Raw genomic sequence first — 24,447 nt, forward strand, 5'->3', positions numbered from 1 at the left:
AGAAACTTTATCTGGAACATAAGTCATTTATAAATATTAAAGATGTGGTACATCTACTTTCAGCAGGTACTAGATAATGTATCCATTAAGTGCTGAATATAAATCTCAGATAACCAGAAGGAGTGGTGTGAGGTGGATTGAAGCAGATGAGAATGGTAATGGAGCTGCCAGTTTATGTGGCCACTCTTCATACTTCTTTGTTGCTGCAATAAAAAAGAGCCAAATCCAGCAGTTTTTACTCAGGCAGAACTCCAATTAACTTCAAAGTGTCATTAATATTTTCTTTTGACTTCAGTACAAGTTTTGCCTCCATACTCCCATCAAATTTTGCAGGATTTGGCCCCAGATTTGTGAGTTTGAATCCAACAAGATAAACAAACTGGTGTCCAAATTGATTCTAGTGGGGAATCACCACATCCTTGGTAGTTATAGAGATGTTCCTGACACTTGATGAAATTGACTTTTTGAAAGGTTGACACCCTTAAGTGATAAATAATAAAGACAAAAGCATGAAACTTACGTGATAAATTCCGTTAGGTTGCACCATTTTTTAGAGTCCACTTTCTTCATCATCTCTTCAAAGGATTTTCCACATCTGGGCAACTTTTCTAACATGAGCGATTCATTGCAGACGATCACTTTTTGACGTGCACCTAGAACAAGTCAGATAGTACTTTAAATCCCAAGACATTGAAGATAGTAGGAACATGAATGGGGAATTATTTTCTGCACAACTCTTTGCACTTACAAGGTATCACCCCTTCTACTCAAGCACCTCAGAGGACTTTACAGACATTGATGAATTTAACATCGCATACAACCACTTCAGGTTGTTATTTATTCCATTTTGTAAATGAGGAAAATGGGCACAAAGAAATTTAGGACCAAATTCAGATCTGGTGTAACATGTTGTAGTTCCCATTGAAGTCAATGGGAATTGGGAACCACTTACACTACAACTGAATTTAGAGCATTATGAATTGCCTCAGGTCACATAAAAAGTCTGTGCTAGAACCAGGAATAGAATCCAGGTGTTCTGGCTAAAAGTCCTATGCTGTATCCAAAAAAAATCCTTCTTAGTTTATTTATAATGCAATACATATTACAGTTAAAATAGAAAATGTTTTTATATGTCAAGCCTTTAAAACTCTAGATATGTCAAACTATTTTATTAAGGAATAGATTAGAACTACAGTGACTGGCAGACAAAGACAGCAGTGACTATGCTCATATTAATTCACAAAACCCAAAGAATTAGAAACTTTTTTTTACTGAGAGGAAGAATTTTGTCCATGACACTTGGATTCGTGTCTTGGAAAAGTACCATGAGAGCTGCAGTTTCCAGCTGCTGCTAGAGATGGACAGTAAAGCCACATCTGGAAATACAACAACTCTAAATAGTGCAATGCACTCCCTTCCCCACCCACTTGTGTAGAATCGTTGGAATAATTAAATACAAAAAGTAATAAATAATAACTAAGTGCAGTAACATCACTGAATGTGAGCCTAAATCCTGGTGTGGGATCTGAACTCATGTATGTCTTTCTGGGCTAGAGGTAGCCAGCTGAGCCACATTACCATATATTGCATCATTTTTAGGAGCCCAGCATCGAGGGAACTATCCTGTTGCATTTACAATCGTATAGTATTTCTAAGCCTTATTAGTGAAGACAAAATGGAGTGATTGACCACACAGATTTGTTTTGGGTCAGAGTATAGATTAGAAAAGCATTTGGCAAGCTTTAACACATTAAACTAACTGTTTTGCTGTAGCTATAAAATAATATTTTTAATACCAGGAATGTTTGCACATCTCATCTACAAAGAACTTTAAAATAAATTGTCACCAATAAAAGACTGGGTAGAAGCAGATCTAGGGTGGGGTAGAAGACTCTTCTCTTCCTGGGACTGGCTTAGAGGGATTGGCTAGCATTAGTTGGCACTGGTGTTATAAGCACATAGCCATGCAGAAAAGGAAATAGTTAACCTGGGCTTACACTTTTGGCTAGTTCTAAAACACCTTTGGGCTGGTACTGTTTAGGACTGTGATCTGTAAATAGGCTATTATGTATGAGAGCACTTCCACCCTGCAGAATCTCAGGAGTTTGAAATGCCAAGGCCTTCAGAGCATTAGACAAGTCTCTGACTGAAGAGAGGGGTTTACTAGCTGTCAAGGTCCCAGGAAGCCTAGAAGGCAGTTTGGCTGGGGCTACCCAGTAAGAGCCAAGGCCAACAGTTCTGCAGGGGCATGGAATCAGACAGAGAGAGCCCTATGCGATTGGCAAGTGGACGCAGGTAGGACTTGTGTAACAGGACCCAGTTTATTTGTATGAAAGAAGCCCAAGGAAAGGGCTGGCCAGTTGTTGGAGGAAAGTCAGAAGTCACAGTCCTGAGAAGAGACTGTGTTGTCCTACTTACACCGCAGAAAAGAGGATTTCTATTTGGATCTGATCTGTAGATCAGGAAGTGGAAGACTTTCACACTTGTGCCTTTTTCCTTCTGCAGCCAGAAAAAGGAGAACTATTATTTGGACACAGTTTACATCACAGGAAGGGGAGAAAACCTTTGCTTTCTCTTTATTATTGAGTTACATTTCAGGAATGGGCTCCTGTCAGTGCTAGGAAGAACTTGCCACCGTGCTCCAGAGAGATGCATTGTCTATGATTTCAGAGAACCTGCAGTCCTGCTTTCCTCTGTGGAAAAACTCTTTACTGCTACTTAACCAGGAGCTTCTTTAAGGTTGCCACTAGTTTGGATTTTTCATCTCTCTTTCACCTACAAATTATTTCAGTTAACATTTGCTATAACAACAGCAAATGTTAACAATCTGGGCCTGTCACTAAGGATGTTTTACCACCAAGTCCAGGTGCTTTTTCAATTAAGAAAAACAACCCTGTATTATAGTCTTAGATGCTCTGTCAGATAGGAACATTACTAAATGAGAATGGCATGGGTATTGGAGTCTGCAGTTGTTGGGACTTTGATCATGGATCCATCTGTAACAGAATGCATATAGCTTAGAGTCAGGTAAACAGACTGACTTCAGCTAAGATGGGGCTGAACTTAATTACAAAAAGGAATATCTTCACTGAGAATGAAAAGTACATTTGTGTGACCACTGGTGTGTGTTACACCATACCACGGCATAGATGATAGGTGTTTCTTACAGTGACAGCTGGAGATATGGTTCTTTAGCTCAGGTTATAACAGCTCATCTTTTTACCTCTGGAGGTTCCTTGTTCAGTCCCAAGTGTCTCAGCCAAGATGGTAGCGTTACATTTTCTCACAGCACTGCATTGCTTTCTAAGCACTTTAAAACAGCAAAAGCACTGTAGTTCCTATCCTACTTCTTTCACCACCTTCAGTTATCAAAGAAAGATTGCTGAGGCTAAGGGTATGTCTACACTACGAAATTAGGTCGAATTTATAGAAGTCTTTTTAGAAATTGTTTTTATATAGTCGATTGTGTGTGTCCCCACACAAAATACTCTAAGTGCATTAACTCAGCGGAGTGCTTTCACAGTACCGAGGCTAGCGTTGACTTGCGGAGCGTTGCACTGTGGGTAGCTATCCCACAGTTCCCGCAGTCTCCGCCGCCCATTGGAATTCTGGGTTGAGATCCCATTGCCTAGTGGGGCAAAAAACATTGTTGTGGGTGGTTCTGGGTACATGCCATCAGGCCCCCCATCCCTCTCTCCCTCTCTGAAAGCAATGGCAGAAAATCATTTCGCGCCTTTTTTTCCTGGGTAACCTGTGCAGACGCCATACCATGGCAAGCATGGAGCCCGCTCTGCTCACCGTCACCATACGTCTCCTGGGTGCTGGCAGACGTGGTACTGCATTGCTACACAGTAGCAGCTCATTGCCTTCTGGCAGCAGATGGTGCAATAGGCCTGATAACCATTGTCATCATTTCCTAGGTGCTCTTGGCCGCCTCGGTGAGGTCGGTCAGGAGCGCCTGAGCAGACATGGGCACAGGGACATAAATAGGAGTGATTCGACCATGTCATTCTCTTTAGTCCTGCCAACAGTCCTATTGCACCGTCTTCTGGTGAGCAGCCAGGAGATGAGGATGGCTAGTAGTCCTATTGCACCATCTTCTGCCGAGCAGCCAGAAGATGAGGATGGCCAGCAATCCTACTGCACTGTCTGCTGCCAGCCGAAGATGTAAAAGATAGATGGAGTGGATCAAAACAAGAAATAGACCAGATTTGTTTTGTATTCATTTGCTCCCCCATCCCTCTCTCCCTCCATGAAATCAACAACCGAAAATCGTTTCCATGAGGTCTGTCAGGAGCACTTTGAAAAGTTTAATGGAGATTCAGTCCTGCCTGGAATAGCGGGGAGAGGGATAGCTCAGTGGCTTGAGCATTGGCCTCCTAAACCCATGGTTTTGAGTTCAATCCTTGAGGGGGCCATTCTGTGTAACAGTTGTTTTTGTTTCTCCTTGATGTAAAGCCATCCCCTTTGTTGATTTTAATTCCCTGTAAACCAACCCTGTAAGCCATGTCATCAGTTGCCCCTCCCTCTGTCAGAGTAATGGCAGACAATCGTTCCGCGCCTTTTTTCCATGCAGACGCCATACCACTGCAAGCATGGAGCCCACTCAGATCACTTTGGCAATTATGAGCACATTAAACACCACGCGCATTATCATTCAGTATATGCAGCACCAGAACCTGGCAAAGCGAAACTGAGCGAGTAGACGACGTCAGCACAGTGATGAGAGTGATGAGGACATGGACACAGACTTCTCTCAAAGCACGGGCCCTGGCAATGTGGGCATCATGGTGCTAATGGGGCAGGTTGATGCCATGGAACGCCAATTCTGGGTCTGGGAAACAAGCACAGACTGGTGGGACCACATAGCGTTGCAGGTCTGGGACGATTCCCAGTGGCTGCGAAACTTTCGCATGCGTAAGGGCACTTTCATGGAACTTTGTGACTTGCTTTCCCCTGCCCTGAAGCTCATGAATACCAAGATGAGAGCAGCCCTCACAGTAGAGAAGAGAGTGGCAATAGCCCTGTGGAAGCTTGCAATGCCAGACAGCTACCAGTCAGTCGGGAAGCAATTTGGAGTGGGAAAATCTACTGTGGGGCTTGCTGTGATGCAAGTAGCCAAAGCAATCAAAGATCTGCTGATATCAAGGGTAGTGACCCTGGGAAATGTGCAGGTCATAGTGGAAGGCTTTGCTGCAATGGGATTCCCTAACTGTGGTGGGGTCATAGATGGAACCCATATCCCTCTCTTGGCACCGGAGCACCAAGCCAGCGAGTACATAAACTGCAAGGGGTACTTTTCAATAGTGCTGCAAGCACTGGTGAACCACAAGGAAAATTTCACCAACATCAACGTGGGATGGCCGGGAAAGGTACATGACGCTCGCATCTTCAGGAACTCTGGTCTGTTTCAAAAGCTGCAGGAAAGGACTTTCTTCCCAGACCAGAAAATAACCGTTGGGGATGTTGAAGTGCCTATAGTTATCCTTGGGGACCCAGCCTACCCCTTAATGCCATGGCTCATAAAACCGTACACAGGCAGCCTGGACAGTAGTCAAGAGCTGTTCAACTACAGGCTGAGCAAGTGCAGAATGGTAGTAGAATGTGCATTTGGACGTTTAAAGGTGCGCTGGCGCAGTTTACTGACTCGCTTAGACCGCAGCGAAACCAATATTCCTACTGTTATTACTGCTTGCTGTGCGCTCCACAATATCTGTGAGAGTAAGGGGGAGACGTTTATGGTGGGGTGGGAGGTTGAGGCAAATCGCCTGGCTGCTGGTTACGCGCAGCCAGACACCAGGGCAGTTAGAAGAGCACAGGAGGGCGCGGTACGCATCAGAGAAGCTTTGAAAACCAGTTTCATGACTGGCCAGGCTACGGTGTGAAAGTTCTGTTTGTTTCTCCTTGATGAAACCCCCCACCCCTTGGTTCACTCTACTTCCCTGTAAGCTAACCACCCTCCCCTCCTCCCTTCGATCACCGCTTGCAGAGGCAATAAAGTCATTGTTGCTTCATATTCATGCATTCTTTATTAATTCATCACACAAATAGAGGGATAACTGCCAAGGTAGCCTGGGAGGGGTGGGGGAGGAGGGAAGGACAAGGCCACACTGCACTTTAAAACTTAAAAAATTTAAAACTTATTGAAAGCCAGCCTTCTGTTGCTTGGGCAATACTCTGGGGTGGAGTAGCTGGGTGGTCAGATGCCACTGGGTTGCATTCGTGTGTATTTGGGTGAGGAGGCTACAGAACTTGGGGAGGAGGGCAGTTGGTTACACAGGGGCTGTAGCAGTGGTCTGTGCTCCAGATGCCTTTCCTGCAGCTCAAGCATATGCTGGAGCATATTAGTTTGATCCTCCAGCAGCCTCAGCATTGAATCCTGCCTCCTGTCATCACGGTGCCACCACCTATCATCTTCAGCCCTCTCTTCAGCCCACCACTTACTCTCTTCAGCCTGCCACCTCTCCTTGCATTCATGTTGTGCTTTCCTGCACTCTGACATTGTCTACCTCCACACATTCGTCTGTGCTCTGTCAGTGTGGGAGGACAGCATGAGGTCAGAGAACATTTCATTGCGACTGTTTTTTTTTTTTGCCTTCTAATCTTCGCTAGCCTCTGGGAAGGAGAAGATCCTGTGATCCTTGAAACACATGCAGCTGGTGGAGAAAAAAAGGGGGACAGTGGTATTTTAAAAAGACACATTTTATAGAACAATGAGTACACTCTTTCACGGTAAACCTTGCTGTTAACATTACATACATAGCACATGTGCTTTCATTACAAGGTCACATTTTGCCTCTCCCCACTGCGTGGCTAACCCCTCCCCCTCCCCCACCGCGTGGCTAACAGCAGGGAACATTTCTGTTCAGCCACAGGCAAACAGCCCAGCAGGAACAGGCACCTCTGAATGTCCTCTTAAGAAAAGCACCCTATTTCAACCAGGTGACCATGAATGATATCACTCTCCTGAGGAAAACACAGAAAGATAAAGAACGGATGTTGTTTGAACACCAGCAAACATATGCTGCAATGCTATGTTCTGCAATGATTCCCCACTACATGCTACTGGCCTGGCGTGGTAAAGTGTCCTACCATGGTGGACGGAATAAGGCTGCCCTCCCCAGAAACCTTTTGCAAAGGCTTTGGGAATACATCCAGGAGAGCTTTATGGAGATGTCCCTGGAGGATTTCCGCTCCATCCCCAGACAAGTTAACAGACTTTTCCAGTAGCTGTACTGGCCATGAATGCTAGGGCAAATTAATCATTAAACACGCTTGATTTTAAACCATGTATACTATTTAAAAAGGTACACTCACCAGAGGTCCCTTCTCCACCTGGCGGGTCTGGGTGGCAGCCTTGGGTGGGTTCGGGGAGTACTGGCTCCAGGTTCAGGGTGAGAAACAGCTCCTGGCTGTCGGGAAAACCAGTTTCTCCGCTTGCTTCCTGTGAACTATTTTCAACCTCCTCATCATCATTTTCCTCATCCCCAAAACCTGCTTCTGTGTTGCCTCCATCTCCATTGAAGGAGTCAAAACACGCGGTTGAGGTGGTGGTGGCTGAACCCCCTAAAATGGCATGCAGCTCATCATAGAAGCGGCATGTTTGGGGCTTTGACCCAGAGTGGCCGTTTGCCTCTCTGGTTTTCTGGTAGGCTTGCCTCAGCTCCTTAAGTTTCATGTGGCACTGCTTTGGGTCCCTGTTATGTCCTCTGTCCTTCATGCCCTGGGAAATTTTGACAAAGGTTTTGGCATTTCAAAAACTGGAATGGAGTTCTGAGAGCACGGATTCCTTTCCCCATACAGCGATCAGATCCCGTACCTCCCGTTCGGTCCATGCTGGAGCTCTTTTGTGATTCTGGGACTCCATCATGGTCACCTCTGCTGATGACCTCTGCACTCACCTGCAGCTCGCCACGCTGGCCAAACAGGAAATGAGATTCAAAAGTTCGCAGGCCTTTTCCTGTCTACCTGACCAGTGCATCTGAGTTGAGAGTGCTGTCCAGAGCGGTCACAATGGAGCACTCTGGGATAGCTCCCGGAGGCCAATACTGTCTAATTGCGACACACTACCCCAAATTCAACCTGGCAAGGCTGATTTCAGCACTAATCCCCTTGTCGGGGGGAAGTAAAGAAATCGATTTTAAAAGCCCTTTAAGTGAGAAAAAAGGGCTTCATCGTGTAGACGGGTGCAGGGTTAAATCAATTTAACGCTGCTAAATTCAACCTCAACTCCTAGTGTAGACCAGACCTAAGGCTTTTTCTGCATTAGAAAAATTCAAACCCATAATTTATCACTGGTAGTAGTTATTGTAGAAACTGTGAAGCTGATTTTAGGATTTTTACTCTGTCATATAATTCTGCTCTGATCAGGGTTAGACAAAATGGTGGTAACAAATGCCTGAGCCCTGTCTATACTAGTATTTCCACTTTTCCAGCCATCTGTGGAGCAGCACTGGTGGTAAATTGTGCATCAGAATTTTGCTAATGTTGATGAACACTAGCCCTGAGCAAATTCAAAAACTGATGTGACAATATGTGTCTGACAACTGGAGATCAGCAGTGATGTGTTCACTAAATCTGTGGGGTGGGAGAGCGCTACAGGCAGGGTATTCTAAGTTGGGGGGGAGTCTAACTTGAAAGGCAATTCATTTTTTGATCTGATAAAACCTAAATTTGTTGATTTTCAGGACACAATACAAAATCTATCTGTTTACTCAGATGCCTAAGTGGGCTGTGTGAGCAAGTTCAATTTTTCTTTTTTGTAGACTTGGATTTTTTGTTTGGGTTTGGGTTTGTTCAGAGATTTTTTTTTTTTACATGTGTGATTTGAAGAAAAATTGAATAGATCCTGATGAGCTCATATCTTCTAAAACTAAAGGGACACAACTCATGAAAGAATCTGATCACACAGTCATTTCAGTCTGATTCCTTGACCACAGGTTTTTGATACGTAAGTTTCTTAGATAAATCAGACCCAAATTGCATTTTAAAGTTTTCCCATCACTATCTAGACTGGTTAAAAACTAGAACATGTTGACAAACCCGCAGATATATTCCAAATTAAAAGCAAACTGCTAATGGACAAAAGTGTCTAGAGTTGATTAGCTGAACCTACTTACGTTGTGGTTTTGTGTGTGCATTTTTTAAAGGGCTTTCATTAACAAAAAAGTAATAGATGTTTGAGTTTTAGAACTTTAAAAAGCTCACCTGTTAATCCAAGTGTCATTAGACCATTAACTAGAAGGGGAAAAAAGAAGAGATTGATTAGAATTTCTTGGTTTTATTCCAGCATGATGAAAATTTGTGTAGTATTAGATATAATACATAAGTAATCTTGACCACAGTTAATGATTCAACAGAACATTCCAAGTCACTACATGCCCTAAATACTGTCATAAGGGTTTATTTTTATTAGAAGTGGGAGGGGAAGATTAACATTTGCTCAACATTTATTTAAAAAGAATCCCCTTTTACCTGTCTTTTAATCTACACAAATCACACGGGCTTTTTAGGAAACTAAGTGAGTAACTTCATGCAAGTGGCTATTTTCTGCTCTCATTTCCTCCCTGTGCAACACCACAGAAGTCAGATGGATTGCACAGTGTGGGAGGTCTGAATATAGCTCAAATTGCATAGATATAAATTCTACCTTTGTTAATACATGCCCAACCTCCAGTCCATTCAATAAGAATTGTTGTGCACCTATATCTAAGAAGAATTCAGCCCTACTATGGAATAAACTTTTCTTATGATCAAGTACAAACTTCTACTGGACAAGAATTTACTAGAATTCTGCAGAACAGGAATGCAAGTATCAGGATGCTTTGATAGCATAAGGATGTGAGCTTCCAGTATACATCCTAAGAGTTGTATCTATTTTGTAAAAGCAGTACATATTTTTCAAGTCTGGCAATGTAATGGTAAACATAGTGGATTCCCCACCAACTTTTTTAAATCTACATTTTAAAATGTGCTTTATCAATTGCAGGCAACTGTGTTATGAGATTAAGTAAACATTTTCTGGGGTGGATAAAACTACCCACTCCCAAGCAACCAAAGTTTTGATGTACAACCACAAGTTCACCCCTACAATTCCTGATTTCCTCTGGAAGTCTTACATTACACTTCTTTATAAATTTCTATCAAAGATCGCCAAGTATTTAGCAGCCATGAGTGAGGTATTCCTCACATTACCATTGCAAGGTAAGTCAGAACTTAGCTAACCATAAGAAAGAATAGGTAAAGGAGGTAAGAATTTATTCACATTTTACACGTGGGATAACCCGAGCATAGAGAGGTTAAGTGACTTTCCCGGTGTCATACAGGAGGACTGTGGCAAAGCCAGCAATGGAACATAGCTCCTGGCTCTCAGTCTCATGTTTTAAACACAAGACCATCAGTCAAATGAAAAGGAACTTTAATAGCATTTTTGACCTCACCAAAACAAAGTAATATGGGAAGTCTCACAAGATAGATTGTTTTTGTGCCTATTCTCAACCAAAAAAGAGTCTAGAAACGTTCATGTAAAACCCCAAACCTCTTGAGGTTCACTCTTGATTGACTTAGAAACATCATGTATGCCCTCATGACAAAGATTTAACCAGGAGACCAAAATAGGAGACACGATTGACGATTTTCTTGTGATTCAACATCATGCCATTCTTTTAGGAAGGGCTGAGTCCAGTATTCCACCTTAAAAAATCCTACTAATTAATTGACTATTAAATTAATTTAGATAATACATATAACTAAAGAAAAGTGTAGTTAAAGTGTTGAAAGATCCTGTAGTATTTCACTAGTAAATGATCATGAAGATACATTCATAAACATTCTTAATTGAACCAATCGTTGAAAAAAAGAGGTTAAGATTGAACACACCAACTGGCTGCTGGTTTAATCACAGATGCCACTAAGTTTTATTTTCTACCTATGCAGACAGAAGCTACAGTGGTTACCAGTAAGCAGGACAGAAGTTGGAGGCTAAGGGGTCAATTAGTTTGGAATTGGAGATGGAGCTAAAGCAACAGGACAGAGGGAGTGGGAAGTGGCAGCATAACCATCTCTACTGATGGTCATAGCATCTCTTTGCATCAGAAATCAGTATTGGCACTGATCTGCAGCTCCAGTGCCCCCTTTAGCGACTTCCTCTGTGCTGCATAGGCTCATCCTTTGTCTGTGCTCTGTGGCCCAGTCCTCTAGCCAAGACGATTCTCTAGTCTCATTCCCTCCTGAGATATCAAAAGTCCAACATCACAAGCTCAAATCAGCCATCAACAGAAAGGGCCTTCTGCCCCTCGCTAGGGCTATGTTAAGATCCCCTTACTTCTTTCACAGTCCTCCCTCAGGACTTTCCTTACAAGAGCTTCTCTTGCTCCCTGAAGAAGAATCCTGACTCCTCTATAATCTCCCCCTCTACTGAGCTCCCTTAGATTCCTTATAAAGCCCAGGTATCTAATGGATTATCACCTAGTTCCACCTCCTCTGGCCAGGAGGCAATCCATCAATCACCCCACAGTTGCATAGCACACATCTAATTGAGGATTTTTTCCCCTGCTCTAGCAAATGATGCGAGAAATCTGATCACAGGCAGGTTTGGAGATGCTGAGGTGTTGTAAAAGAAAAACGACAGGGGAGACAGGAGAAAGTAATAAGCAATAAGAAAACAAGTGTTCTTTTATTACCACACATTTAAAAATCATATGCATCAAGGCTTTGTTTTCACTGCCAAAAAAAAAGGTGTGTTTTTACTGTGGGATGAGTGATGTGCATCCTACTGTAAAATCCTAGTGGAGACAAAGCACTGAAGTTTTTACAATGATGTAGGTGAGGTCAACACTAGATCCCACCTCCCCATCCCATGGATGACCTTGCCTATTTACCTCAAAGTAAAACTACTAGAATGCCTTATCTTTACTAGGATTTTACAGCAGGGCAGCTAATGCACATTGGTTATCCCATGGTAAAAACACATCTTTCTGGCAGGGAAGGCATACCCCCAGAATGAGATCCTATTCTCAGAGCTGCACCATGGACTTTTATTGCACACACTGCATTCTGATCTTGTACACAGAATTCCTACTGATGTCGACATGAGTTTTACCCTGGGACCTAGGGCAATATAGAAATTAACAGGGTGGATGCACAAGAGGAGAATTTTTGCCCTATAATCATGAAAGTGAGGCTATAATTGCTGGGTCCTGGTGACATTGACAAATTGCTCATGGTTCATTCTTACAATTTATGCTATTACTAGAACTCCTTCATGGGAGTATGGTTTTATTATGTACTGGCTTTTTTCCCCCCACAGTATTATTTGTATAGTACCTCAATTGCCATATAAATTTAAATAGCATTTGGACACTCTAATGTCAATCTCTACTAAAGGTGCCCCAAAACACTTTTCAATAATGACCTTCATACCTTTTGAAAGTTCATAAGAGAGAATGTTATTCTGATATTTCCCTCTTGCCTAAATATTTCTTCAGGAAGCTGCAATTTCTGTCAAGACTCAATGATTTTAGAGCATTACATATTTCCCAAAGGATGTGTGACGTGCCTCTTGTTTTATCTGGATTGTGTATGCAGTTCTTTCCTCAATAATGGAAGCATTGTAATATCCTGTATAGTGTGTCCTGTGGTGTATCTACATTAGTCTTCAAAATTTGTCTTTGCCACTCCAAAAAATCATTCTCTTCAATCCCATTTCTCATTAACTGAAGGACAGAAGCAATTTTATTTCCCTATTCTTCTGTTATCACAGAAGTTTTAATATATTGCCATAACTTCTTATGTTTATTCCACTTTAATTCCCAAAAAATTCCAAAGCATTTGACAAGCACTCATACAAACATATTTTACACACAAGTGAACTTTAGAAACCAGTGAGATCCCTTTATTCACTACTGAAATGCAGCTACAGCTGGACTGAAACCTAGCAGTGTAATATTGCACAACTAAACTAGTATAAGACTAGAGGTGAATATTTTACTCAGTTGAAACTAAAGATGGACGTCAGGTAGACAGAATATAATTACCCAAATTGGTATTTGGATGGGATAGGGAGATTAATATCTCTACTCTTACAAAAAGTGACTATGGATGTTTAATGAAGACCTTTGTTTTCTTTTTCTTTTTAAAGACAGCAATCTACCCCCAATGATTTCCCCTTAAGAGCATGCTGGGGTGCTGGATCAATGTTGCATTAGAGGTGAAAATGACACCTACTAAATCACCATCGGCCATTCCCAAAGAACCCATAGCTTCCCTGGTGCTGTCCTATCCAAGTACTGGCCTGGAACCATGTAGTTTGTAAAAACAAGCAGGATTACAGTTTCAAGTGACATGGTTACAGGCCAAGAGCTATTTTTGATTTGTAAGACATAAGCTATGATACAGTGTTACAAAATTCTGTACCCCTCTACAAAATATGTAATATACCATTACCCACATATTATCTTAATGCTAAATGCTAAGAAGACTGGCCTTACAGAAACAAGTAGGTATGCAGCATGCTGAATATTTAAATTTTTGTCATTAAACATTAAATTTATCTCTTGAGCATTTAGTGTTCAATATATAAAATTTAGTTATCTATCCTCTTACTTAAAAGTACATAGATTCAGTTCTTAGATTTCAAGGCCAGCAGGGACCGTTGTGATCATCTAGTCTGACCTCCTGTATAACACAGGCCACGGGACTCTACCCCAAAATGATTCTTAGAACGTACCTGTGATAAATGAAAAGGGGAGGTAGCTCCCTCTTATGGACAGCCAGTTAGCTATAAAATCCCTCTTAGTAGCTGTTCTCTACTTGCTTTACCTGTAAAGGGTTAAAAAGTCTCCCTGAGATGCATAGGTAAAAGGAAGGGAGTTGGCACCTGACCAAAAGGGCCAATGCTCAGTGGTTTGAGCATTGGCCTGCTAAATACAGGGTTGTGAGTTCAATCCTTGAGGGGGCCATTTAGGGATCTGGGGCAAAAATTGGGGATTGGTCCTGCTTTGAGCAGGGGGTTGGACTAGTTGATCTCCTGAGGTCCGTTCCAACCCTGAGATTCTATGATTAGGAAGACACTATTAGGTGTATTTTTTTTATGGCTTGTGGACTCCCCTGTGCTAACCCCAAATGCTTTTGTTGTGCTTGTAACCTTTAAGCTGGACCTCAAGAAGGTTATTCTTGATACTTAATACTTGTAAGTGTTTTTTTTTTTAAATCTAGCAATAGCCTGAGTTTCCAAATCTATTTTCTTTCTTTTTGTTTTTAATAAAATTTACCTTTTTTAAGAACAGGATTGGATTTTGTGTCCTAAGAGGTTTGTGCACATGTTGTTTAATTAGCTGGTGGCAACAGCTGATTTCCTTTGTTTTTCTTTCTCAGCTCTTCCCTGGAGGGCAGGTGAAAGGGCTTGAGGGTACCCCACAGGAAGGAATTCCCAAGTGCGCCTTCCTGAGTTCTCAAAGGGGTTTTGTACTTGGGTGGTGGCAACATCTACCCATCCAAGGTCAGAGAAAGCTGTAACCTTGGGAGTTTAATATAAGCCTGGAGTGGCCAGTATTAATTTTTAGAATCCTTGCAGGCCCCCACCTTCTGCACTCAAAGTGCCAGGGTGGGGAATATGCCTTAACAGTATCCTTTAGAGAAACATCCAATCAGGATTTTAAAATGGTCAGTGATGGAGAATTCAGCACAACTCCTGGTAAATTGTTCCACTAATTAATTACTCTGACCTTTAAAAATTTACACCTCATTTCATGAATTTTTCTAGCTTCAATTTCCAGCCATTGGACCAGCTTATACCTTTCTCTGTTAGACTGAAGAGCCCATATTAAATATTTGTTCCCCATATAGCTACTTATAGACTGTAATCAAGTCATCCCTTAACCTTCTCTCTGTTAAGCTAAATAGATTGAACTCCTTGAGTCCATCACTATAAGGCAGGGGTGGGCAAACTATGGCCCACGGGCCAACCCGACAGCCATTTTAATCTGGTCCTCGAGCTCCCACTAGGGAACCAGGTCTGGGGCTTGCCTCTCTCCAGCTGGGGAGCAGGGTCGGAAGCTGCTCCACCCGGCTCCTGGAAGCAGTGGCATGAGCCCCTTCCGGTGCTCCATCCGGGGAGCAGGGTCGGGGGTCACCCCCTCAGCTCGCATTGGCCGGGAACTGCAGCCAGTGAAAGCTGCAGGGGCATTGCCTGCAGACGGGGCAGCGTGCAGAACCACTTGGCCATGCCTCGGTGTAGGAGCTGAAGAAGGGACATGCTGCTACTTCTACGAGCTGCTTGAGGTAAGCGCTGCCCGGAGCCTACACCCCTGAGCCTCCCCTCCTGCCCTCCAAACCCCTCAATCCCAGCCCAGAGCACCCTCCTGCACCCCAAACCTCTCATCCCCAACCCCACCCCAGAGCCCGTATCCCCAGCCAGAGCCCTCACCCCCATCCCACATTCCACCCCCCACCCCAGCCCGGAGCCCCCTCCCACACCCTGAATGCCTCATTTCTGGCCCCACCCCAGAGCCCACACCCCCCAATCAGAGTCCTCACCCCCTCCCGCACTGCAACCCCAATTTTGTGAGCATTCATGGCCCGCCATACAATTTATATTCCCAGATGTGGCCCTCGGGCCAAAAAGTTTGCCCACCCCTGCTATAAGGCATGCTTTCTAATCTTTTAATCAATCTAATGGCTTTTCTGTGAACCCTCTCCAATTTATCAACATCCTTCTTGAATTGTGGATCCCAGAGCTAGACACAGTATTCCAGCAGCAGCCACACCACTGCCAAATACAGAGGTAAAATAACCTCTCTACTCAGCTTGAGAATCCCCTGTTTATGCATCCAGGGATCACATTAGTCCTTTGGGGTCACAGCATCACACTAGGAGCTCATGTTCAGCTGATTATCCACCAGGACCCCCAAATCTTTTTCAGAGCCACTGCTTCCCAGGAGAGCACCACCCAACCTGTAAATATGGCCTACATTCTTTGTTCCCAGATGTATACATTTACATTTAGTCATATTTAAAAGCATATTGTTTGCTTGGGTCCAGCTTACCAAGCAATCCAGTGACCTGTCCTCTTCATTATTTACCACTCCGCTAATTTTTGTGTCTGCAAACTTTATCAGTGATGATTTTCTTTTCTTCCAGGTCATTGATAAATATATTAAATAATATAAAGTTCTAGAAACACACGCATTAGATATGATTCTGCATTTACAGTTACATGATGAGACCCATCAGTTAGCCAGCTTTTAATCCATTTAATGTGTGCCATATTAATTTTATAGAGACGAGTGGTCGAGGTAATATCTTGTATTGGACCAACTTCTGTTGATGAAATAGACAAGCTTTTGAGCTACACAGCACTCTTCTTCAGGTCTGGGAAAGGTACTCAGAGTGTCACAACTAAATACAAGGTGGAACAGATTGTTTAGCATAAGTAGTCAATGCATATTCTCAGAGACCATTCAAGGTGAAGTGGCCTATTAACACATTTCCAATCATAGGACATGAAAAGAAGAGTTAGTGGGTTACAGATTATTGTAATAAGCCATCAATCCACTGTCTTTATTAAGACCATGATTTTTAGTGTCTAGTAAAGTTATAAATTTAAGTTCCTAGGCTTGTCTTTTGAAGGTGTTGTGCAGGTTTCCTTTGAGGACAAGGACTGAGAGGTCAGATGTGAAGTGACGGTTTTGTGAAAAGTGTTTGCCCACAAAAAAATTAAAGGTGTTGTGAAGGTTTCCTTTGAGGACAAGGACTGAGAGGTCAGATATGAAGTGACGGTTTTGTGAAAAGTGTTTGCTATAAAAAAATTAAAAACAATAAATAACAAATGGAAGAAAGGAGAAGTTAATAGTAGAAAATATAAACCAGAGGCTGTAGAAAATTGATAAGGGAAGCAAAGGGACACAAGGAGAACTCAAAGGCCAGCAGAGTTAAGGATAATAAGACCAAGTTTTTAAAGTATATTAAGCAGATAAAGAATCCTAGTAATGGTATTGCTCCATTACCAATTGGAAATGGTAGAATTATCAATCATCATCAGCTATCCCTCAATACAAGGATGATGTCTGACAGGGGGAAAGTCACTGATGAGACTTAAGATGGCTGAAGAGTCTAATTCATGCTCTACAGCTTTTTCCACATATGTGACTATCTATAAGAATGCAGAAAAGGCAGAAGTGTTCAATAAATATTTTTGTTCTGTATTGGGGAAAATATAGATGATGTAGTCATATAATATAACACTCTTTTTATTCCACTAGTATCTCCAGAAGATATTAAACACCGAGTACTAAACTTAGAATTTTTTAAATCAACAGGTCTGAATAACTTGCACCCAAGAGTTTTAAAGGACCTGGCTGAGGACCCACTGGAACATTGATGTTGATTTTTAATAAGTGTTGGAACACTGGTAAAGTTCCAGGAGACTGGAAGAAAGCTAATTTTGAGCCAATAGGTAAAAGGGATAAATGGGATGATCCAGGTAATTATAAGTCTGTTAGTCTGACATTGATCCTGAGAAAGATAATGGTGCAGCTGACACAGGACTAAATTAATAAAGAATTGAAGGGCGGTAATATAATTAATGGCAAGCAACATGGGTTCATGGAAAATAGATCCTGTCAAACTAACTTGATAGCTTTTTATGTTGGATTACAAGTTTGGTTGGTAAAGATAATAGTGCTGATGTAATATTCTTAGACTTCTGTAAGATGTTTGAATTGAGTACTGGTCAACATTTTGATTAAAAAATTAGAACAATACAAAAATTTTCAGAAGGGATTTTTGAATACAGCAGATCCTCAGCTGATGTAAATTGTCATGGTCCAATTGGCTTCAATTGAGTTATGATAATTTTCACCAGCTGAAGATTTGCCCTGGTGCATCTTGGCTTAATTTATAAATGAATCAAATATGATGGGAAAATACAAACACCCAGATATTGAACAAAATTCACCCTGCAGCCCTCTGTGCTAGGGGCTGTGTCCAGAGAGAATCATCCCAGGAGGAGAGACAGCAGTGTTTATACCTTTGCCCTCAGTGAGAGTTCTGCCAAGGAAAACAAAGCTTTATATCGCAACTGGACTCCACAGACACCCCACAGGCAGTGGCTACCCAGTGGATGCCTGAATGAATGCATTTCCTGGGAGCCCCAGGAACATCTTCTCCCCAGGCACCACAGCCCATTTTCTGAGCTGCACTGGATGTCTTAAGGCCAGCCCTCCCTCCAGTACACCTGGGTTTCAGGCACTTTGCACCACTGCAAATGCCCTTTCAGACCTATTTCACACCACCCCAGGCTGTGGCCTGGGTTACACCAGCAGCTGAACATAGCCAGTGATTTTACAATGCTTTTCTGAGCCTAATTTTCATTTACCAACAAAATTAAGATGTTAAGCTGTAAACGGAGATGATGCACCTGATAAGACTGAATCGTAATTTAGCAAAAGCCTGAGAAATGGATTAGACCTACAACCATAAACCTGCAAGATGTTAGAGAGAAAACTGGAACAGGCTCATGGAAGTGAAAACTGATGATGCCTGATGTTTCCAACATGAGCTCCCATCCAGACAGCCTAGACACAGCTCACTAAAGAGACAGCCCTTTAGGGCTACTCATGAGCACTGTCATTACAAATGGGTGTCACTGAGGAGCCAGTGAAAAGTAATTGGCCCTCAGATTAAAGAACATCTGAGGAAGAGGAATAAGCAGTGGGAGGTATAGGGGGTGGGGGAATCGACAGTAAAACAATCTAGCTTCAGGCACTCTCTAAAATGCTTCCCATTTATTTTAAGGAAACTGTGGCTTAGTGTTGAGCAGAGTGTCTCAGCTGATCCTAGAGTAAAGCCCTTCTTCCCCTTCCCAGAGGAGTTCAAAAGTTGTGCATTGTGATCTAGTTTTTCGAAACATGTCATTACACAGCAACAGCTAGACTGGTCTTCAAAGCATCTGCTTGCATCTCAGCTGTACTAGAAGATTTGCTTGGAACAGCTAGAGGAAAAAAATCTTTCCCAGGCTACGAACAACTGTGTCCTCATGTACTCACTCACAGCTGAGAATTTCAACAGTTTGCTCATGTCCAGGTGCCTGGTTCTAGTCAGGTCAGTAGTAACCACTATTCAATCACTGCTCAGCTGTTTGATAGCCTATGTGGGATGAGTGCTGTTCCTACTACACATGTGTTCGCAATCACATCACAGAAACATTAGCAACTGGCATCATCTGCACCATCAGTAGAGAACAGACCATGAAGGCTAAATTCCCATCTGTAGATCTCTCCAGGTTAGGAGTGGGGCAGCATTGCCAAGCTGGTCCTGCTGCCACCTACGTTGTACCTGTTCTGCGCCCACACCGAGAACTTCAGCTTTCACAGCTGTCATTGTCATAGAATTCATTTAATTTTTTACTTTAAGTAGATTAATTTGAAAATCCAGTTCTTGCTCACCTTAGAGGATAAAGTGCTTTTTAAAATAACTTTTTTGTAACACCGATCAAGCTCAGCATGAGACAGCTCAGTACAACAGCCATGATGTTCAAAAGTCACTCATGATTAAGGGTGTCCAAATTAAGAATTCTTTAAAGGGCCCTTATTTTCAGAAAAAGCTGAGCATACACCCTCTGAAAATCAGTCCCAAACTGTCTGAAGTGGGTCACCCAAAAACCCAGGCACGCAAAAATCACTAGTCACTCTGGAAAATGTTGATCAGGGAGATTGTGACTCTAGCTTAGTAGGGAGAGAAAATGGATGACCTCACAAGAGTCAACATGCAACCTGAAGGGGCTGAAGCAATGAGAAACCAATCATAGTTCACTAAAAATGAATTAAACTCAACCTTCCTGCAATCAGAACTCTCACCTAAAAGTCCAGGCAACATGGGAAAGCCCACATGCAGGTAGCTTGCTGGAGCTTAAATAGAAACCACCACCTTCTCAAGTCTTCATAAGAATTCAGAATTTCGTTTACTGGAAAACCCCAGTGTTTGTACTAAAACCGTTTGGTCTGGGAATTCATGTTTACAGTGTAACAATATCAAAGAGCATTGCTCACAATGTCTAACTAAGTGCTCTTACTTCTGCCTAAACTTTATATTGTTTTGCATGAAATGTGAACCAGTTTTCCTGAAAAACTTGGGAATCTGGCCCAAATTGGAAGGTTCATAATAAAACCTAAAGCCCAGCTAGTTTCACCTGGCTTCAGTTTCTGTTACAAAAACTTTGCACTACAGTAATTCCTAGTAGCAGGGCTAGAATTTCACTAATGCCTGAGCTTACTTCCCTTGGATGTGTTCTTACATTATATTCCAATACAATCATTGATGACTGTAGTTGGTACAGGCATACAGTCCGTGTAACACTCAGAAGTAATATTCAGCATGAGTATGGGGGGGGGGAGTTAAGTATGGTGTTAAGTGTCCATTTTGTACATGACTGGTTGGAATGCCAGGGCTGTATTTCCATCACTCTTTCTCTGCTAAAAGGTTGGCCGCACATAGCACTGGTGAGCAGAGCAGGTTCTAGCATGGGTTTTGGGCGTTAGGCAAACAGGTCAGCAGTGGGTCACACAAGCCATGTTACAGGATTCTTACAAAAGTTACAGTCAAATGTTTCTGTTTGAAATGTCACCCTGGTCTGACACCAGCACCAACTACCTCGCAGGCCTTTGGAGAGTGGACAACTCTGTGGAAGAGTGAACGGTGTCTTAGAATTAGAGCTGGGAATCAAAGAGTCAAAGATTTGACTGAAGATTGAATTTTCCATCACAGAAGCAACTAAAAATGACACTCATGGTTCAGTTGATCGTTATGATTAGCAGCACCTAAAAGGAGCACCATAGAGGAGTATGGCACTTTACAAAAAGTTATGAGGTCACAGGGTCTGATGGTAGCTTCAACTTTGGGCCCAATACATCACTAGCCTGCAAATTATTTACAAGAGTGCGAAGTCCCCACCCTGAAGAACTCTGAGGCCTCAGTCCGGGAAGTTGTTCTGAAGAGGCAGAAACCATTGCATGCATGGTGCAACATTGGAAGTCTCGGGGGGTCTACTGTGTGGATATCATTGAAGGATTTGAGTCTAAATTAAGATGAAAGCAACAGAGGTAAGGGGGAGGGAGGCAAAGGTAGCCAGTGGGCCGTTGACCTGTCTATATGCCTTACATTTGTGCATACATTGGGTATTTGCACCAAAAAATAGGTGGGTACAAATGAATGTGTGCCACTGCATTCACCTCAGCTTTGAAAAACGGAGCCTGTACTAAGTCCCTGTGTGCTAAATAAGATAAGAAAATATATCTGGTGCATGGGTGTGGAGTAGGAGAGGCGGTTATAAGGCAGCCTACCCTCAAAGAGAAAATTAATATAAAACGTCCTTATTTTTGACATGTATGAAGGTTACAGTACTGGGAGGAAAAATGACATTATGAGAACAAAAAGGTTGCCTCCCACCTCCAATAATTTTAATAACCCAAATTATAAGTGCCTGTGCATGGTTCAGAAAGTCAGCTTTTGTTCTCATTGGTACTAATTGTCCATTATATGTTTGTCCTTTATACAGAGGAGCAGACTACTGAGAAATAGAAAAGAGAGAGAGAGAACAATCATAATGTACTGTGAAAGCAGCAAAGGAAATGAGGCAAATGAAGCTCAGAAATCTGGGCAATGGAAGGAACACAACACAAAGGAAGGAAGTCGGAAACAAACAGAAGCTGTAATAAATATAGCACATGAAAGAAATATCACAGGCACAATTTAAAATAGTTTCGTGGCGGGGAGGGGAAATCCTACATCAGAGAGTGAACAGGGACAAAAGGGAAAAGGTTAAATAAATCTATAAGGGCAGGTGTAGTGAACTTGTGCTCTAGAGGAGGTCCCCTCACCCCTGCTGTATACTGCTCCTACTACAAGGCCACATCCAAGCTAGACAGCAGCTTCGGTTCTGGGGGGTTACTCCCAGCACAAGTTCAGAGGCTACTCAGAGGAGCACTCACTTCTCATTACCTCTCAGCTGTATGTAAGCAGACTCTCCTTAGGGTCAGCACTTTAAAGAAGGATCACATATTTCCCACAGTGAGTGGTTTGTGCTCACTAAAAGTGGGAGTTTGGAGGGAACTCAGCTATAACCCCAATCTGCTTTGTATTTTTTTAATAATAGTAGTAATAAATAATAATAATACCTATCTTCTGTGTAGCTCTTTCATTGGTAGAATTCAAAATGTTTTACAAAGAAGGTCAGCATCACTTATCCCCATTTTACAGACAGGGAAACTGAGGCACAGAGAGGGGAAGTGAGGTAGTGTTAATTGTTTGTAGGCCACATGCAAAGAATGCAGCCAGAGATGGTGTTACCAGTTTACTATTTTGGCTAAGCCAAAATCTGGAAGGAAGGAAGGAAGGAAGGAAGGAAGGAAGGAAGGAAGGAAGGAAAGAAAGAAAGAAAGAAAGAAAGAAAGAAAGAAAGAAAGAAAGAAAGAAAGAAAGAAAGACAAACCTACGAAGAATTTAGTGGAGATCCAGGTTTAAATGAAAAAACATTTTGCTTTGACCCTTGCCCTACTACCTGGCTCTTTTATTTACTTCCCCCAATCAATTTTTGTTCCTGTAGAGGTGGTATGAAAAACAATTACTAAGTGATGTATTTTAATATTTGGAACTAACAGTGCGATGCAGTGCTATATTATGTCAGAGTCTGAAATATCATTGTCTCGTTTTTGAATTGGTAAGGGAATTTAGGCAAGTTAACAACCCTGGGCACTGGCATTCTCCTTCCACATAGCCGGTAAAGCAGAAGATGCAGTAATTCAAACTTCTCTTATTCATCCATCAGTGCATCTCAACAAGGAATACTACTACTGTTACTAGTTGCTCAAGTCTCCCTGTCAGTTCAGAACTTCCCAATCCTTTCTGAGACTCCCAAGAAGCATGCCAATTATTCTGAAATCTTACTTCAACTGTGCCAGAAACACTATCCTCCCACTTATTTGTAAAGCACTTAACTTGCTTCTGGCAATATATAAATACTTGACAATTTCTGAATAACCACTATGTATTCCCAAAAAGAAAAGGAGTACTTGTGGCACCTTAGAGACTAACCAATTTATTAGAGCATAAGCTCTAGTACTCCTTTTCTTTTTGCGAATACAGACTAACACGGCTGTTACTCTGAAACCTATGTATTCCCAAAAGTCTCTGAGATAGATTTTCTGCTTTTTAACTTGTACCCAGTAAGTAAAACAGTTTCATCTACCCTGCAATAAAAGACCTTTGACACAGACACAGCAGCCCAGATCAGCTGACTCGGGGTCGCAGGGCTTTGTCTGCAGGGCTAAAAATTACAGTACAAATGTTCAGGCTCAGGCTGGATCCCAGGTTCTGAAACCTCACAAGGGAAGTGGGTTTCAAAGCCCAGGCTCCAGTCTGAGCCTGAATGTCAACACTGCAATTTTTAGCCCTGCAGCCCAAGCCCCAGACTCTGATATTCAGTGCCGCAGGTTTTTTACTACAGTGTAGACATCCCCACTGTTAGACCACTGCATGGATACCAAATTTATATCCTTGGATGCGGATACCCACAGATATAAAGCAGATATCCAAGGAGCTGCAGGACTTCACCAGGAATGGCAGCAGTGAAAGCTGCCACATGTCCAGCTGCCACTCGCAGGAGCCAGCACCCCACACACGCAGGCAGGTCCTCTGGTGTGGCTGTACTGCCTCCAACCCCGCCCAATGGGGTGGGCGCCAGGAGCAGCCAGTCCCAGGTTTACAATGGCTCCAGTGGCTCCATGGAGCCGGGCCCATGCTCAGAAGGGGCCCTGGCCTGCTCTGCTTGCACTGTGCCCCGAGACCCCTCTGGGTCCTCCCGCCCACCACTTGCTCCTCTTGGCCTGTCCGCCAGCTGCCTCCTCGGCCCCACCTCCCCCGCTCCTCTCTGCCCCCTACCGAACCCCAGCGCATTTCTGGCTCCAGGCAGTCTCTGCTTCCCACCACCTGTAGGGCCCCACCTGTCTCCCCGGAGCTGAGCTGCCTGGGACTGGTGCAGAAGCCTGGCCAGTCTCAGTCAGAGTGTGGCGGGGGGAAGGGGACAGTGCAGGGAGCTTGGCTGGGTCCCTCCAAGGGAAGTGCGTCTTGAGGGAGCCCGGCCAGGGCAGGCCCTTGCCTGGCTGATCACACCACTCCCGAGGGACCAGAGCGATTCCCCGCCCTGGGACCAGGTTGCACTGCCGCTCAGCCTGGCAAACACAGTTACCTCCCAGCAGGGCAAGTGAGTGCAGCTGGGAGGGAGGGCATGGGGGAGTGGGTTTCTTGCAGTGCGGGTGCTGGGCTGTGAGGGGGCAGGGAAGATGTGTATGTTGGGGCATTAGGGAGTGGGGGTTGTGTGGGGGGTGCTGGGAAGTTGTGGTGTGGCTGTGGGCAGGGGGGTGCTAGGCAGGGGTGGGTATTGTGCACAGAGCTATG

General features: G+C 43.2%; 1 protein-coding gene across 5 annotated transcripts in view; it reads right to left on the minus strand.

Moving 5' to 3' along the window:
- The window catches only part of RAMP3 (receptor activity modifying protein 3), a 101,556-nt gene that overhangs the window by 60,209 nt on the left and 16,900 nt on the right, over positions 1-24,447 (minus strand). For 2 of the 5 annotated variants that reach the window (XR_012157425.1, XM_073332765.1), the window contains exons 2-3: positions 9,208-9,237; positions 521-653 (exon numbers count right to left, since the gene is read on the minus strand). Coding sequence is in view for 2 of the 5 variants with exons in the window: in XM_073332765.1 (XP_073188866.1) it covers positions 521-653; positions 9,208-9,237 (163 nt within the window). In the remaining 3 variants the exon portion in view is untranslated. Of the gene's footprint in view, positions 1-13; positions 204-520; positions 654-9,207; positions 9,238-24,447 lie in introns of those variants that run through there. The other 3 variants (XM_073332766.1, XM_073332764.1, XM_073332763.1) reach the window with 3 other exon arrangements.

The sequence above is a fragment of the Lepidochelys kempii genome, chromosome 2, assembly GCF_965140265.1.
Source record: "Lepidochelys kempii isolate rLepKem1 chromosome 2, rLepKem1.hap2, whole genome shotgun sequence".
NCBI classification, from domain to species: domain Eukaryota; kingdom Metazoa; phylum Chordata; order Testudines; family Cheloniidae; genus Lepidochelys; species Lepidochelys kempii.